The 13,705-nt window shown below is 47.4% G+C and overlaps 1 protein-coding gene across 1 annotated transcript in view; it reads left to right on the forward strand.

Annotated features, from left to right (window-relative positions):
* Positions 1 to 13,705, forward strand: part of LOC137310138 (NUAK family SNF1-like kinase 1) — a gene marked incomplete at its 5' end in the record, with an annotated part of 111,034 nt that overhangs the window by 50,112 nt on the left and 47,217 nt on the right. The window contains one exon of the mRNA XM_067978111.1: positions 7,968 to 8,088. Coding sequence (XP_067834212.1) covers positions 7,968 to 8,088 — 121 coding nt within the window. The remainder of the gene's footprint in view (positions 1 to 7,967; positions 8,089 to 13,705) is intronic.

Here is a 13,705-nt window from a genome sequence, read left to right on the forward strand (position 1 = left end):
ATTGAGGTGTACAAAATTATGAGGGGCCCAGATAGAGTAGACAGGAAGTATCTGTTTCCCCTAGCGGAGAGTTCAAGAACTAGAGGACATAGATTTAAGCTGATTGGCGGAAGGATTAGAGGGGACATGAGGAAAATCTTTTTTACCCAGAGGGTGGTGGGTGTATGGAATTCACTGCCTGAATTGGTGGTAGAGGCAGGGACCCTCAACTCTTTTAAAAAGTACCTGGACCTGCACCTAAAGTGCTGTAAGCTGCAGGGCTACGGACCGGGTGCTGGAAGGTGGGATTAGAATGGGCACCTGGTTGTTCTTCGAGCCGGCACGGACACGATGGGCCGAATGGCCCCCTTCTGTGCTGCATCTTTTCTATGGTTCTATGGTTCGAACCAACACTCCTCCTTAAAGGGACCGTCTCGGCCCATGATTGGTACCTCCGTTCACCCCCTCCACATCCCCCCAAGACTTAACTGCGGCCTCAGCACCAATATGATAATCTGTGCGGCACTAGACAGTTCAGGCCGTCAGGTGATTGTACTCCTCTCTTTCTTTCACTCTCTGCCTTTCTCACTCTCTGTCTCTCTCTCTCTCTCCCCTCTCTCTCTCTCTGCCCCTCTCTGTTTCTCCCTCTCTGAGCCTCACTGTCTCTCTCTGTCTCTTTCTATCTCACTGTGTCTCTCTCTAGCTCTCTCTTTCTGTCCCTCTATTTCTCTCCTCTGTCTCCCACTCTCTCTCTATCTTTCTCTCTGTTTCACTGTCTCTGTTGCTCTGTCTCTCTTTCTCTCTGTTTCTATCTGTCTCGCACTCTGTCTCTCTCTCAGTCTCTGACTCTTACTATCTCTCTCTCTCTGTCTCCTCTCTCTGTCCCTCTCTCTGTCACTCACTGTCTATCTCTGCCTATCTCTCTCTTTCCGTCTGTTTCTGTCCCTCTATCACTATTTCTCTCTCTCTTTGTCTCTCTCTGTCTCCCACTCTGCCTTTTCTCTCTGTTTCTGTCTCTTTCTGTCTGTTGCTATGTCCCTCTCTCTCCGTCCCTCTCTCTCCATCCCTCTCTCTCCGTCCCTCTCTCTCCTTGTCTCTCCCACCCTGTCTCTCTCTCCCACCCTGTCTCTCCCTCCCACCCTGTCTCTCCCTCCCACCCTGTCTCTCCCTCCCACCCTGTCTCTCCCTCCCACCCTGTCTCTCCCTCCCACCCTGTCTCTCCCTCCCACCCTGTCTCTCCCTCCCTCCCTGTCTCTCCCTCCCTCCCTGTCTCTCCCTCCCTCCCTGTCTCTCTCTCCCTGCCTCTCCATCTCTCCCTGCCTCTCCGTCTCTCCCTGCCTCTCCGTCTCTCCCTGCCTCTCCGTCTCTCCCTGCCTCTCCGTCTCTCCCTGCCTCTCCGTCTCTCCCTGCCTCTCCGTCTCTCTTTGCCTCTCCGTCCCTTTCTGCCTCTCCGTCCCTTTCTGCCTCTCCATCTTTTTCTGTCTCTCCGTTTCTGTTTATCTCTCTTTCTGTCCCTCTATCTTGCTCCCTCCTCTGTCTCTCTCGCTCTCTGTCTCTCGCTCTCTGTCCCTCACTCTCTGTCTCTCCCTCTCTCTCCTTCTCTCTCCCACCCTGTCCTCTCTCCCACCCTGTCTCTCCCTCCCCTCTCCCTCCCTCCCTGTCTCTCCCTCCCTCCCTGTCTCTCCCTCCCTCCCTGTCTCTCCCTCCCACCCTGTCTCTCCCTCCCTCCCTGTCTCTCTGTCACTGTCTATCGCTCTCTTTCTGTCCCTCTCTCGCTCTTTCTCTCCTCTATTTCTGTCTGTCTGTATCTGACTATCTCTCTATATCTGTTTCTTTCTGTCCCTCTCTCTCTTTTTCTCTGTCCCGCCCTCTGTCCCTCGCTCTCCCTCTGTCCCTCGCTCTCCCTCTGTCCCTCGCTCTCCCTCTGTCCCTCGTTCTCCCTCTGTCCCTCGTTCTCCCTTTGTCCCTCATTCTCCCTCTGTCCCTTGCTCTCCCTCGCGCCCTCTGTCCCTCGCGCCCTCTGTCTCTCTCTCTGTCTCTCCCTCTGTCCCTCTCTCACTGTGGTTCTCTCTCGCTGTATTCCTCTCTCTCTGTCTCTCTCTGTGTCTCTATCTCTCTCTCTCTCTCTCTGTCTCTCTCCTTCTGTCGCTGTCCCTCTGGCCCTCTCGCTTTATCTTTGTCCCCTTCTCTCTTTGTCTCTTTGTCTCTTTGTCTCTCTCTCTCTCTATCTCTGTCTGTCCCTCTCTCCCTCTGTCCCCCTGCTAACTGACCCCCCCTAACTGTCCCCCTCTAACTGTCCCCCTCTAACTGTCCCCCTCTAACTGTCCCCCTCTAACTGTCCCCCCTCTCTCTGTCCCCCTCTCTGTCCCCCTCTCTCTCTGTCCCCCTCTCTCTCTGTCCCCCTCTCTCTCTGTCCCCCCATCTCTCTGTCCCCCCATCTCTCTGTCCCCCCATCTCTCTGTCCCCCTCTCTCTCTGTCACCCCTTCCAATCTCTCTGTCCACCTCCTCTCTCTGTCCGCCTCCTCTCTCTGTCCCCCCCTCTCTATGTCCCCCCCTCTCTATGTCCCCCCTCTCCCTCTCCCCCCCTCTCTCTGTCCTCCCCCCCCCTCTCTGTCCTCCCCCCACTCTGTCTGTCCTCCCCCCACTCTCTCTGTCCCCCCCTCTCTATGTCCCCCCTCTCCCTCTCCCCCCCTCTCTCTGTCCTCCCCCCACTCTCTCTGTCCTCCCCCCACTCTCTCTGTCCCCGCTCCCACTCTCTCTGTCCCCGCTCCCACTCTCTCTGTCCCCGCTCCCACTCTCTCTGTCCCCGCTCCCACTCTCTCTGTCCCCGCTCCCACTCTCTCTGTCCCCGCTCCCACTCTCTCTGTCCCCGCTCCCACTCTCTCTGTCCCCGCTCCCACTCTCTCTGTCCCCGCTCCCACTCTCTCTGTCCCCCCCCACTCTCTCTGTCCCCGCTCCCACTCTCTCTGTCCCCGCTCCCACTCTCTCTGTCCCCGCTCCCACTCTCTCTGTCCCCGCTCCCACTCTCTCTGTCCCCCCCCACTCTCTCTGTCCCCGCTCCCACTCTCTCTGTCCCCGCTCCCACTCTCTCTGTCCCCGCTCCCACTCTCTCTGTCCCCGCTCCCACTCTCTCTGTCCCCCCCCACTCTCTCTGTCCCCGCTCCCACTCTCTCTGTCCCCCCCACTCTCTCTGTCCCCCCCACTCTCTCTGTCCCCCCCACTCTCTCTGTCCCCCCCACTCTCTCTGTCCCCCCCACTCTCTCCGTCCCCCCCACTCTCTCCGTCCCCCCCCCACTTTCTGTCCCCCCCCACTCTCTCTGCCCTTCCCTCTCTCTATCTTTGTCTCTCTCTCTCTGTCCCTCTCTCTTTGTCCCTTTCTCTCTGTCCCTCTCTCTGTCCCCCCCACACTCTCTGTCCCTCTCTCTGTCCCCCCCACACTCTCTGTCCCTCTCTCTCTCTGTCCCTCTCTCTCTCTGTCCCTCTCTCTCTCTCTCTCTCCCTCTCTCTCTCTCTATCTGCCCCTCTCTCTCTCTCTATCTGCCCCTCTCTCTCTCTCTGTCCCCCCCTCTCTCTCTCTCTCTGTCTCCTCCTCTCTCTATGTCCACCCCTCTCTCTTTCTCTGTCCCCGCCTCTCTCTCTGTCCCCGCCTCGCTCCCTGTCTGTCCCTCTCCTCTCTCTCTGTCTGTTTGGGATAATAATAAGGGGCACAGAGGGAGAGGAATTTTTGAAATGTGTTCAGGATAACTTTCTTGACCAGTACATTTCCGGCCCAACGAGGAAGGGAGGCATTGCTGGACTCGGTTCGAGGGCCAAGTGGAGCAAGTGTCAGTGGGGGAGCATTTAAGGAACAGTGATCATAGTATCACAAGGCTTAGAATAGCTATGGAAAAGGACACAGACCACTCTAAAGTAAATATACTCAATTGGAGGAAGGCCAATTTCAATCGGATGAGAACGGATCTGGCCCGGGTAAACTGGAATCAAAAATTGGCAGGCAAAACTGTAATTGAACAGTGGGCGGCCTTTAAAGAGGAGATGGTTCGGGTACAGTCTGGGTACATTCCCATGAGGCAGAAAGGTAAGGCAATGAAAGCCAGAGCTCCCTGGATGACAAAAGAGATAGAGAGTAAGATGAAACGGAAAAAAGGGGTACACGACAGATGTCAGGTTGATAACACAAGTGAGAACCAGACAGAATATAGAAAGTTCAGTGAAAAAGGAAATAAGAGGGGCAAAGGGAGAGTATGAGAATAGACTGGCGGCCAACATAAAAGAGAATCCAAAAGTCTTCTACAGGCATGTAAACAGTAAACGGGTAGTAAGAGGAAGGGTGGGGCTAATTAGAGACCAAAAAGGAGATGATCTTATGGAGGCAGAGGGGATGGCTGAGGTACTAAATGAGTACTTTGCATCCGACTTTACCAAGGAAGAAGATGCTGCCAGAGTCTCAGTAAAGGAAAATATAGTTGAGATTCTGGACGGGCTAAAAATTGATAAAGAAGGAGGTACTAGAAAGGCTGGCTGTACTTAAAGTAGATAAGTCACCCGGTCCGGATGGGATGCATCCTAGGTTGCTGAGGGAAGTAAGGGTGGGAATTGCGGAGGTACTGGCCATAATCTTCCAAATACCCTTAGATACGGGGGTGGTGCCAGAGGACTGGAGAATTGCAATGTTACACCCTTGTTCAAAAAAGGGTGTAAGGATAAACCAGAAACTACAGGCCAATCAGTTTAACCTCGGTCGTGGGGAAACTTTTAGAAACGATAATCCGGGACAGAATTAACAGCCACTTGGACAAGTGTGGATTGATTAGGGAAAGCCAGCACGGATTTGTTAAAGGCAAATCATGTTTAACTAACTTGATTGAGTTTTTTGATGAGGTGACAGAGAGGGTCGATGAGGGCAATGCAGTTGATGTGGTGTATATGGACTTTCAAAAGGCATTTGATAAAGTGCCGCACAGTAGGCTTGTCATCAAGATTGCGGCCCATGGAATAAAGGGAGCAGTAGCAACATGGATACAGAATTGGCTAAGGGACAGGAAACAGAGTAGTGGTGAACAGTTGTTTTTCAGACTGGAGGGAGGTGTACAGTGGTGTTCCCCAGGGGTCAGTGCTGGGACCACTGCTTTTCTTGATATATATTAATGACTTGGACTTTGGTGTACAGGGCACAATTTCAAAATTTGCAGATGACACAAAACTTGGAAGGGTAGTGAACAGTGAGGAGGATAGTGATAGACTTCAAGAGGATATAGACAGGCTGGTGGAATGGGCGGACACGTGGCAGATGAAATTTAACACAGAAAAATGCGAAGCGATACATTTCGGTAGGAAGAACAAGGAGAGGCAATATAAACTAGAGGGCACAACTCTAAAAGGGGTAAAGGAACAGAGAGATCTGGGGGTATATGTGCACAAATCGTTGAAAGTGGCAGGGCAGGTTGAGAAAGTGGTTAAAAAAGCATACAGAATCCTGAGCTTTGTAAATAGAGGCATAGAGTACAAAAGTAAGGAAGTCATGATGAACCTTTATAAAACACTGATTCGGCCACAACTGGAGTATTGTGTCCAGTTCTGGGCACCGCACTTCAGGAAAGATGTGAAGGCCTTAGAGAGGGTGCAGAAAAGATTTACTAGAATGATTCCAGGGATGAGGGACTTCAGTTACGTGGATAGACTGGAGAAGCTGGGGTGGTTCCCCTTGGAACAGAGAAGGTTGAGAGGAGATTTGATAGAGGTATTCAAAATTATGAAGGGTCTAGACAGAATAGATAGAGAGAAACTGTTCCCATTGGCAGAAGGGTCAAGAACTAGCTGGATTGCTCTTGCATAGTGCCGGCACGGACTCGATGGGCCGAATGGCCTCCTTCCGTGCTGTAACCATGCTATGATTCTCTTCTCTCTCCTCTCTGTCTCTCCTCGCTCTCTGTCTCTCTTCGCTCTCTTTCTCTCCTCAATCTCTGCCTCTCCTCTCTCTCTCTCTCTCTCTCTCCTCTCTCTCTCTCGCTCTTCGCTCTCTGTCTCTCTTCGCTCTCTTTCTCTCCTCAATCTCTGCCTCTCCTCTCTCTCTCTCTCTCTCTCCTCTTCTCTCTCCTCTCTGTCTCTCCTCGCTCTCTGTCTCTCCCCGCTCTCTTTCTCTCCTCAATCTCTGCCTCTCCTCTCTCTCTCTCTCTCTCTTCTCTTCTCTCTCCTCTCTGTCTCTCCTCGCTCTCTTTCTTTCCTCAATCTCTGCCTCTCCTCTCTCTCTATCTCCCCGCTCTCTGTCTCTCTATTCCGGTGATTTTGTTCTCTTATCCTGAAGGAATGTGTACCTCCTCTGAGCTGATTCGCCCTTTGATGTCACTGGCACTCATTGTTTAAAAAAGGTATTCTGAATTCTCCATATTTAAGCTTTAAAAGGAGTTCCTCACACGGACAGGTTTTTAAATATCACTGTATTTGCTGAGAGTGACATTCAGGGCCCCCAGCAGTCTGTGCTCATTCTGAACACTCAGTGATTTCGTTCCCCTTTCCCCCTGTTTCCCCAAGGACTGGGATCACCTTGATTGCTGTTCCACATATTGCCCCATCCTCCTGATCCTCACACACAATTGCCGGTAATGCACCCATTACAATGCTGGGTGACGCCCATCCTGTAGAGAGCTTTACCCTAAACACTGGTGAGCTGTTGGACCATGGAGGAACATAGGAACAAGTGGAGGCCATTCAGCCCCTCGAGCCCATTCCACCATTCAACTAGTTCCTGGCTGATTTGTATCTGCCTTGGTTCTGTGACCCTCAATACCCTTACCTAGTAAAAATCCATCAATCTCAGTTTTGAAATTTTCAATTGACCCCCAGCCTCAACAGCTTTTTGGGGGAGAGAGTTCCAGATTTCCACTCCCCTTTGTGTGAAGAAATGCTTCTTGACATCACCCCCGAACGGCCTAGCTCGAATTTTAAGGTTATGTCCCCTTGTTCTGGACTCCCCCCACCAGAGGAAATAGTTTCTCTCCATCACCCTGTCAAATCCTTTAATTATCTTAAACACCTCAATTAGTTCACTCCTTAATCTTCTATACTCGAGGGAATACAAGCCTAGTCTATGCAACTTGTCCTCATAATTTAACCCTTTTAGCTCCGGTATCATTCTGGTGAAGGAGGAGGGGGACGTGTCATAGTTGTCAGCTCCTGTCCTGACCCAATGTCCAAACAAGGCAGCAGGGTTCACTGTGCAGCAATCAGCAGCAGGACCCTGGCCCATATCTAACCCCCCCACCTACCCACTCAGCACAAATCAAAAGTACTTCATTGGCTGTAAAGAATTTTGAGATGTATAGAGTCATGAATGCAAGTCTTTCTTTCTCATGGTGGATGGGATAGTTCGGGAAATGGTGAATGAAGTGCAGTAATACACAGGTATTGCACAGGGTAGTAGGATAGCTCAGGACTGAGGTCAGTATAGTGCAAGGTGATAACTCAGGTTCGTGCAACTTGGGAATGTGAGATGTGTCCTGAGAGGACTGTTATTCCACAGAGGTTTAAGTCTCCTGGCAATCTATATTCCTGTAGGTAATGGAGCTGATTTAAAATCTCACCCTTTCACTTTGATCCTTGTGGGGTTAAGTACAATATGTTATAAATTGGATAGCCTGGTGGTGAAGGATGGAATACCAGAGCCTGGTCTTCAGTTGCTTCCAAGCCTTTATTCACAGAGATCCACATTATCCACTCCACACCCTAGATCACTCTCTCATAAATGGATACAAGAGAGTTCGCAATTGATATGCACCACCTGAATACAATTAACACTAATTGAAATAAATCATTTGGATACAATTAACACAATGATCCTCTTAACGTTTGCTTTGTGTGTAAGCTAGAAAGCACCTTATGGACTCAGAATATTGTCATAGAGTGAAGTTAATGTATTGCTTTCAGAGCTCACATTCAATATTTGCTGGTTTGGGCCTGTTATATTTGCATGCAGTATTTTGTTTAACAGGTTGCAGTAAAATCGATCCGGAAAGACCGAATCAAGGATGAGCAAGACATGGTGCACATCAGAAGAGAGATTGAGATCATGTCGTCCCTAAGTCACCCCCATATAATCAGCATCTATGAAGGTTTGTACCTTTATTCATTTTGCTGGTTTGTCTATGGCAGTTGATGTTACTTGCTGCAGGTTCCACTAGCACAGTGTGCCTTTGTTACAGAAACAATGGGAGCTTAGAACAGAGGAAATGCAGTCATCATGGGGGATTGTAATCTGCATCCAGACTGGGCAAATCAAATTGGCTAAAATAGTTTGGAGGATGTGTTCATGGAATGTATTCGAGACAGTTTCCTAGAGCAATACATCAAGGGAACAGGCTATTTTAGATCTTATATTATATAATGAGATAGGGTTAATTAGTAATCTCACAGTAAAAGAACCTCTGGGGAAAAGTGATCATAATATGATAGAATTTCACATTGAGTCTGAAAGTAACGTACTTAAGTCAGAAACTAGAGTCTTAAACTTAAATAAAGCCAATTACATAGGTATGAGGGTGAGTTGTCAAACGTAGATTGGGAAATTAAATTAAAGAGTTTGATAGTTGAAAAGCAATGGTAAATATTTAAAGAAATATTTCAATATTCTCAACAAATATACATTCCATTGAGAAATAAAAACTCCATGGGAAAAGTGATCCATCCGTGGCTAACTAAAGAAGTTAAGGAGAGTATTAGATTGAAAGAAGAGGCTTATAATGTTGCCAAGAAGAGTAATAAACCTGGGGATTGGGAGAGTTTTAGAAACCAAAGGACGACCAAAAAATTGATAAAATGGGAGAAAATAGAATATGAAAGTAAACTAGCAAGAAATATAAAAACAGATTGTGAGAGCTTCTACAAGTATGTAAAAAGGAAGAGAGTAGCAAAAGTAAACGTTGGTCCCCTAGAGGCTGAGACAGGAGAAATTATAATGGGGAATCAGGAAATGACAGATGCGGAAAACAAGTATTTTGTATCTGTCTTCACAGTAAAAGAAACAAAAAGCAAACCAGAAATAATGGGGAACCAAGGGTCGAATGAGAGTGAGGAACTTAAAACAATTAATATCACTAGAGAAAAAGTACTGGACAAACTAATGGGACTAAAAGCCGACAAATCCCCTGGACCTGATGGCCTACATCTGAGGGTTTTAAAAGAGGTGGCTGCAGAGATAGTGGATGCATTGGTTATGATCTTCCAAAATTCCCTAGATTCTGCAATGGTCCCAGTGGACTGGAAGGTAGCAAATGTTACCCCGCTATTCAAGAAAGGAGGGAGAGAAAAAACAGGGAACTACAGACCAGTTTGCCTGACTTCGATTATCAGGAAAATACTGGAATCCATTGTTAAGGAAGTGGTAACAGGGCACTTAGAAAATCATAATGTGATTAGGCAGAGTCAACATGGTTTTATGAAAGGGAAATCGTGTTTGACAAATCTATTAAGAGTTTTTTGAGAATGTGACGAGCAGGGTAGATAAAGGGGAACCAGTGGATGTAGTATATTTGGATTTTCAAAAGGCATTTGATAAGGTGCCACATAAAAGGTTGTTACACAAGGTAAGGGCTCATGGGGTTGGGGATAATATATCAGCATGGACAGAGGATTGGTTAACGGACAGGAAACAAGAGAGTAGGGATAAACAGGTCATTCTCAGGTTGGCAGGCTGTAACTAGCCTCAGCTATTTACAATCTATATTAATGATTTAGATAAAGGGACTGAGTGTAATGTATCCAAGTTTGCTGACGATACAAAGCTAGATGGGAAAGTAAGCTGTGAAGAGGATACAAAGAGTCTGCAAAGGGATACAGACAGGTTAAGTTTGTGGGCAAGAAGGTGGCAGATGGAGTATAATGTGGGGAAATGTGAGGTTATTCACTTTGGTAGGAAGAATAGAAAAACAGAATATTTTTTAAATGGTGAGAAACTATTCAATGTTGGTGTTCAGAGAGATTTGGGTGTCCTCGTACAAGAAATACAAAAAGTTAGTATGAAAGTACAGCAGGCAATTAGGAAGGCAAATGGCACGTTGACCTTTATTGCAAGGGAGTACAAGAGTGAGAAGGTCTTACTACAGTTGTACAGGGCATTAGTGAGACCTCACCTGGAGAACTGCATACAGTTTTGGTCTCCTTATCTAAGGAAGGATATACTTGCCTTAGAGGATTAATTCCTGGAATGGGAGGGTTGTCCTATGAGGAGAGGTTGAGTAGAATGGGCCTATACTCTGTGGAGTTTAGAAGAATGAGAGGTGATCTCATTGGAACATGTAAGATTCTGAGGGGGCTTGACAGGGTAGATGCTGAGAGGTTGTTTCACCTGGCTGGAGAGTCTAGAACTAGGGCGCACAGTCGCAGGATAAGGGGGTCGGCCATTCAAGACTGAGATGAGGAGGAATTTCTTCACGCAGAGTGTTGTGAATCTTTGGAGTTCTTTACCCGAGAGGGCTGTGGATGCTGAGTCATTGAATATACTCAAGGCTGAGATCGATAGATTTTTGGACTCTGGGGGAATCAAGGAACATGGGGATCGGGCGGGAAAGTGGAGTTTTTTTTTATTGGTTCATGGGATGTGGGCGTCGCTGGCAAGGCCAGCTTTTATTGCCCATCCCTAATTGCCCTTGAGAAGGTGGTGGTGAGCCGTCTTCTTGAACCGTTGCAGTCCGTGTGGTGAAGGTTCTCCCACAGTGCTGTTAGGAAGGGAGTTGCAGGAGTTTGACCCAGCGATGATGAAGGAACGGCGATATATTTCCAAGTCGGGATGATGTGTGACTTGGAGGGGAACGTGCAGGTGGTGTTGTTCCCATGTGCCTGCTGCCCTTGCCCTTCTAGGTGGTGGAGGTCTCAGATTTGGGAGGTGCTGTCGAAGAAGCCTTGGCGAGTTGCTGCAGTGCATCCTGTGGATGGTACACACTGCAGCCACAGTGCGCCGGTGGTGAAGGGAGTGAATGTTTAGGGTGGTGGATGGGGTGCCAATCAAGCGGGCTGCTTTGTCTTGGATGGTGTCGAGCTTGTTGAGTGTTGTTGGAGCTGCACTCATCCATGCAAATGGAGAGTATTCCATCACACTCCTGACTTGTGCCTTGTAGATGGTGGAAAGGCTTTTGGGAGTGAGGAGGTGAGTCACTCACCGCAGAATACCCAGCCTCTGACCTGCTCTTGTAGCCACAGTATTTTTGTGGCTGGTCCAGTTAAGTTTCTGGTCAATGGTGACCCCCAGGATGTTGATGGTGGGGGTTTTGGCGATGGTAATGCCGTTGAATGTCAAGGGGAGGTGGTTAGACTCTCTCTTGTTGGCACAAGTCCAAGCTGCCCAGAATTGGCACAAGCTGGCACTGAGTTGCTGTTCTGACTCAGATGCCACAAGGATGCTGGTGTGACGGAGTTGCAGCAGGTGTTGCTAGGAGAGAAGCTTTGCTGCCTGTATCTGATGCTGTGGATGAGATGGGGGTGGTAATTACTGGGACTGGATGCAAAAAGTGGGGATAGTGTAAATTTCTCCAGGGATTGACATTCTTCACCAGTGAACAGAAAAGATTTCACTGGAGACACAGACTCTTTTGCTATAAGGTGGCAGATCCCAGTGTGATGAGCAGAAAGCTCCCAATCTCCTTCACACTCTGAACTTCATGGGCACTACCATCTACCAGTTGGTTCTCAGCCATATCTTCACCCAGAGGCAGAGGGAGCATTAGCTGAGACGTCACTGCGCTCCGTTTGTAGTTGGCTGGGTGATGTGTAAGTGCTAAATCTGAGGTGCTTCAGATACAAGTTACTGAGTGTTAGACCTGCTGCCTTTATCTCCGCAGCAAACCTTGAGCAATATATTTACACAAGGATCAACAGATGGGAGTGATGTGCTGCTCAGTCAGATAACAAGGCCAGTGATTGTGAGTTTGAAAACAGAACATCCTGTCCACAAGCCGAGTTTTGCTAATCTTCATTCATCAGCTGAAATAAACAATGGTCTGCCTGATTTTTCGGACTCTGTTGGAAGAAGATTGCCTGATTACAGCTGCTTTTGTCAGTTTTCCGATGTTTTTGCAGCCTTTCTGCTACTGGGAGTTTCACGTGTCTCACTTAGTTACACAGACTGACAAAAGCATTGCTATCTTTAGAGTATGGGAAAAATGATTGCTTGCATGCAAAATATTTCACCTTTCGAAGAAAATAGTTTCCTGGCTGTTGAGTGTTAATTACAACGAGGAGTGTGGGTTTTCAGGAATAGAGCTGATGCACCCTAACTTAGTTCTCTTCTAATTTAACCAGCTAGTCAGTTACTACTCCCCACACTTCCTCAGTTACATTGAATTACATTGAATTAAGTTACATTGAGTCTACAGCACAGAAACAGGCCATTCGGCCCAACTGGTCTGTGCCAGTGTTTATGCTCCGCACGAGCCTCCTCCCTCCCTACTTCATCTCACCCTATCAGCATATCCTTCTATTCCTTTCTCCCTCATGTGCTTATCTAGCTTCCCCTTAAATGCATCTATACTATTTGTTTCAACTCCATGTGGGAGCGAGTTCCACATTCTCAACACTCTCTGGGTAAAGAAGTTTCTCCTGAATTCCCTATTGGATTTATTAGCGACTATCTTTATTTTTGGCCTCTAGTTTTGGGCTCCCCCAAAAGTAGGAACATCTTCTCTACGTCCACTCTATCAAACCCTTTCATTATCTTAAAGCCCTCTATCAGGTCACCCTTCAACCTTCTCTTTTCTAGAGAAAAGAGCCCCAGCCTGTTTTGTCTTTCCTGATGAGGATATCCTCTCAGTTCTGGTATCATCTTTGTGAATCTTTTTCGCACCTTCTCCAATGCCTCTATATCCTTTTTATAATATGGAGAACTGTGCTCCATATTATAAGTATCCAGAACTCCAAGTGTGGTCTAACCAGGGTTCTATACAAGTTTAACATAACTTCTTTGCTTTTCAATTCTATCCCTCTAGAAATGAACCCCAGTGCTTGATTTGCTTTTTTTATGGCCTTATTAACCTGTGTCGCTACTTTTAGTGATTTGTGTATCTGTACCCCCAGATCCCTCTGCTCCTCTATCCCATTTAGACTCTTATTATCCAAACAGTATGTGGCCTCCTTATTCTTCCTACCAAAATGCACCACCTTCTCTATATTGAAATTCATTTGCCAATTACATGCCCATTCTGCAAGTTAATTAATGTCTTGCATTTTAACGCATTCTTCCTTTGTATTAACTACACCCCCCAATTTCGTGTCGTCCACAAATTTTGAAATTGTACTTCCAATTCCTGAGTCCAAATTGTTTATGTAAATTGTGAACAACAGCACCGATCCCTGTGGAACACCACTTCCCACCTTTCTCTGTTTTCTGTTTTGTAGCCAGCTTGCTATCCATTCTTCCACCTGTCCCCTGACTCCACATGTTCTGACCTTACTCATGACCTTAGTACCTTTTGAAAATCCAAATATATTACATCTACTGCATTACCCTTGTCTACTCTTTTACTTCGTCAAAGAATTCAGTAAGGTTGGTCAAGCATGACTTTCCCTTCTGAAATCCGTGCTGACTATTCTTTATTATATTTTAATATTCTAGATGTTTTCTTTGATTCCATTTTCTTTCCTACCACCAATGTTAAGCTAATTGCTCTTTAGTTCCCTGGACTGGTTCTTTCTCCCTTTTTAAATATAGGAATCATATTAGCTGTCCGCAGTCTTCTGGCA

The sequence above is a fragment of the Heptranchias perlo genome, unplaced genomic scaffold, assembly GCF_035084215.1.
Source record: "Heptranchias perlo isolate sHepPer1 unplaced genomic scaffold, sHepPer1.hap1 HAP1_SCAFFOLD_224, whole genome shotgun sequence".
In the NCBI taxonomy this organism is placed as follows: domain Eukaryota; kingdom Metazoa; phylum Chordata; class Chondrichthyes; order Hexanchiformes; family Hexanchidae; genus Heptranchias; species Heptranchias perlo.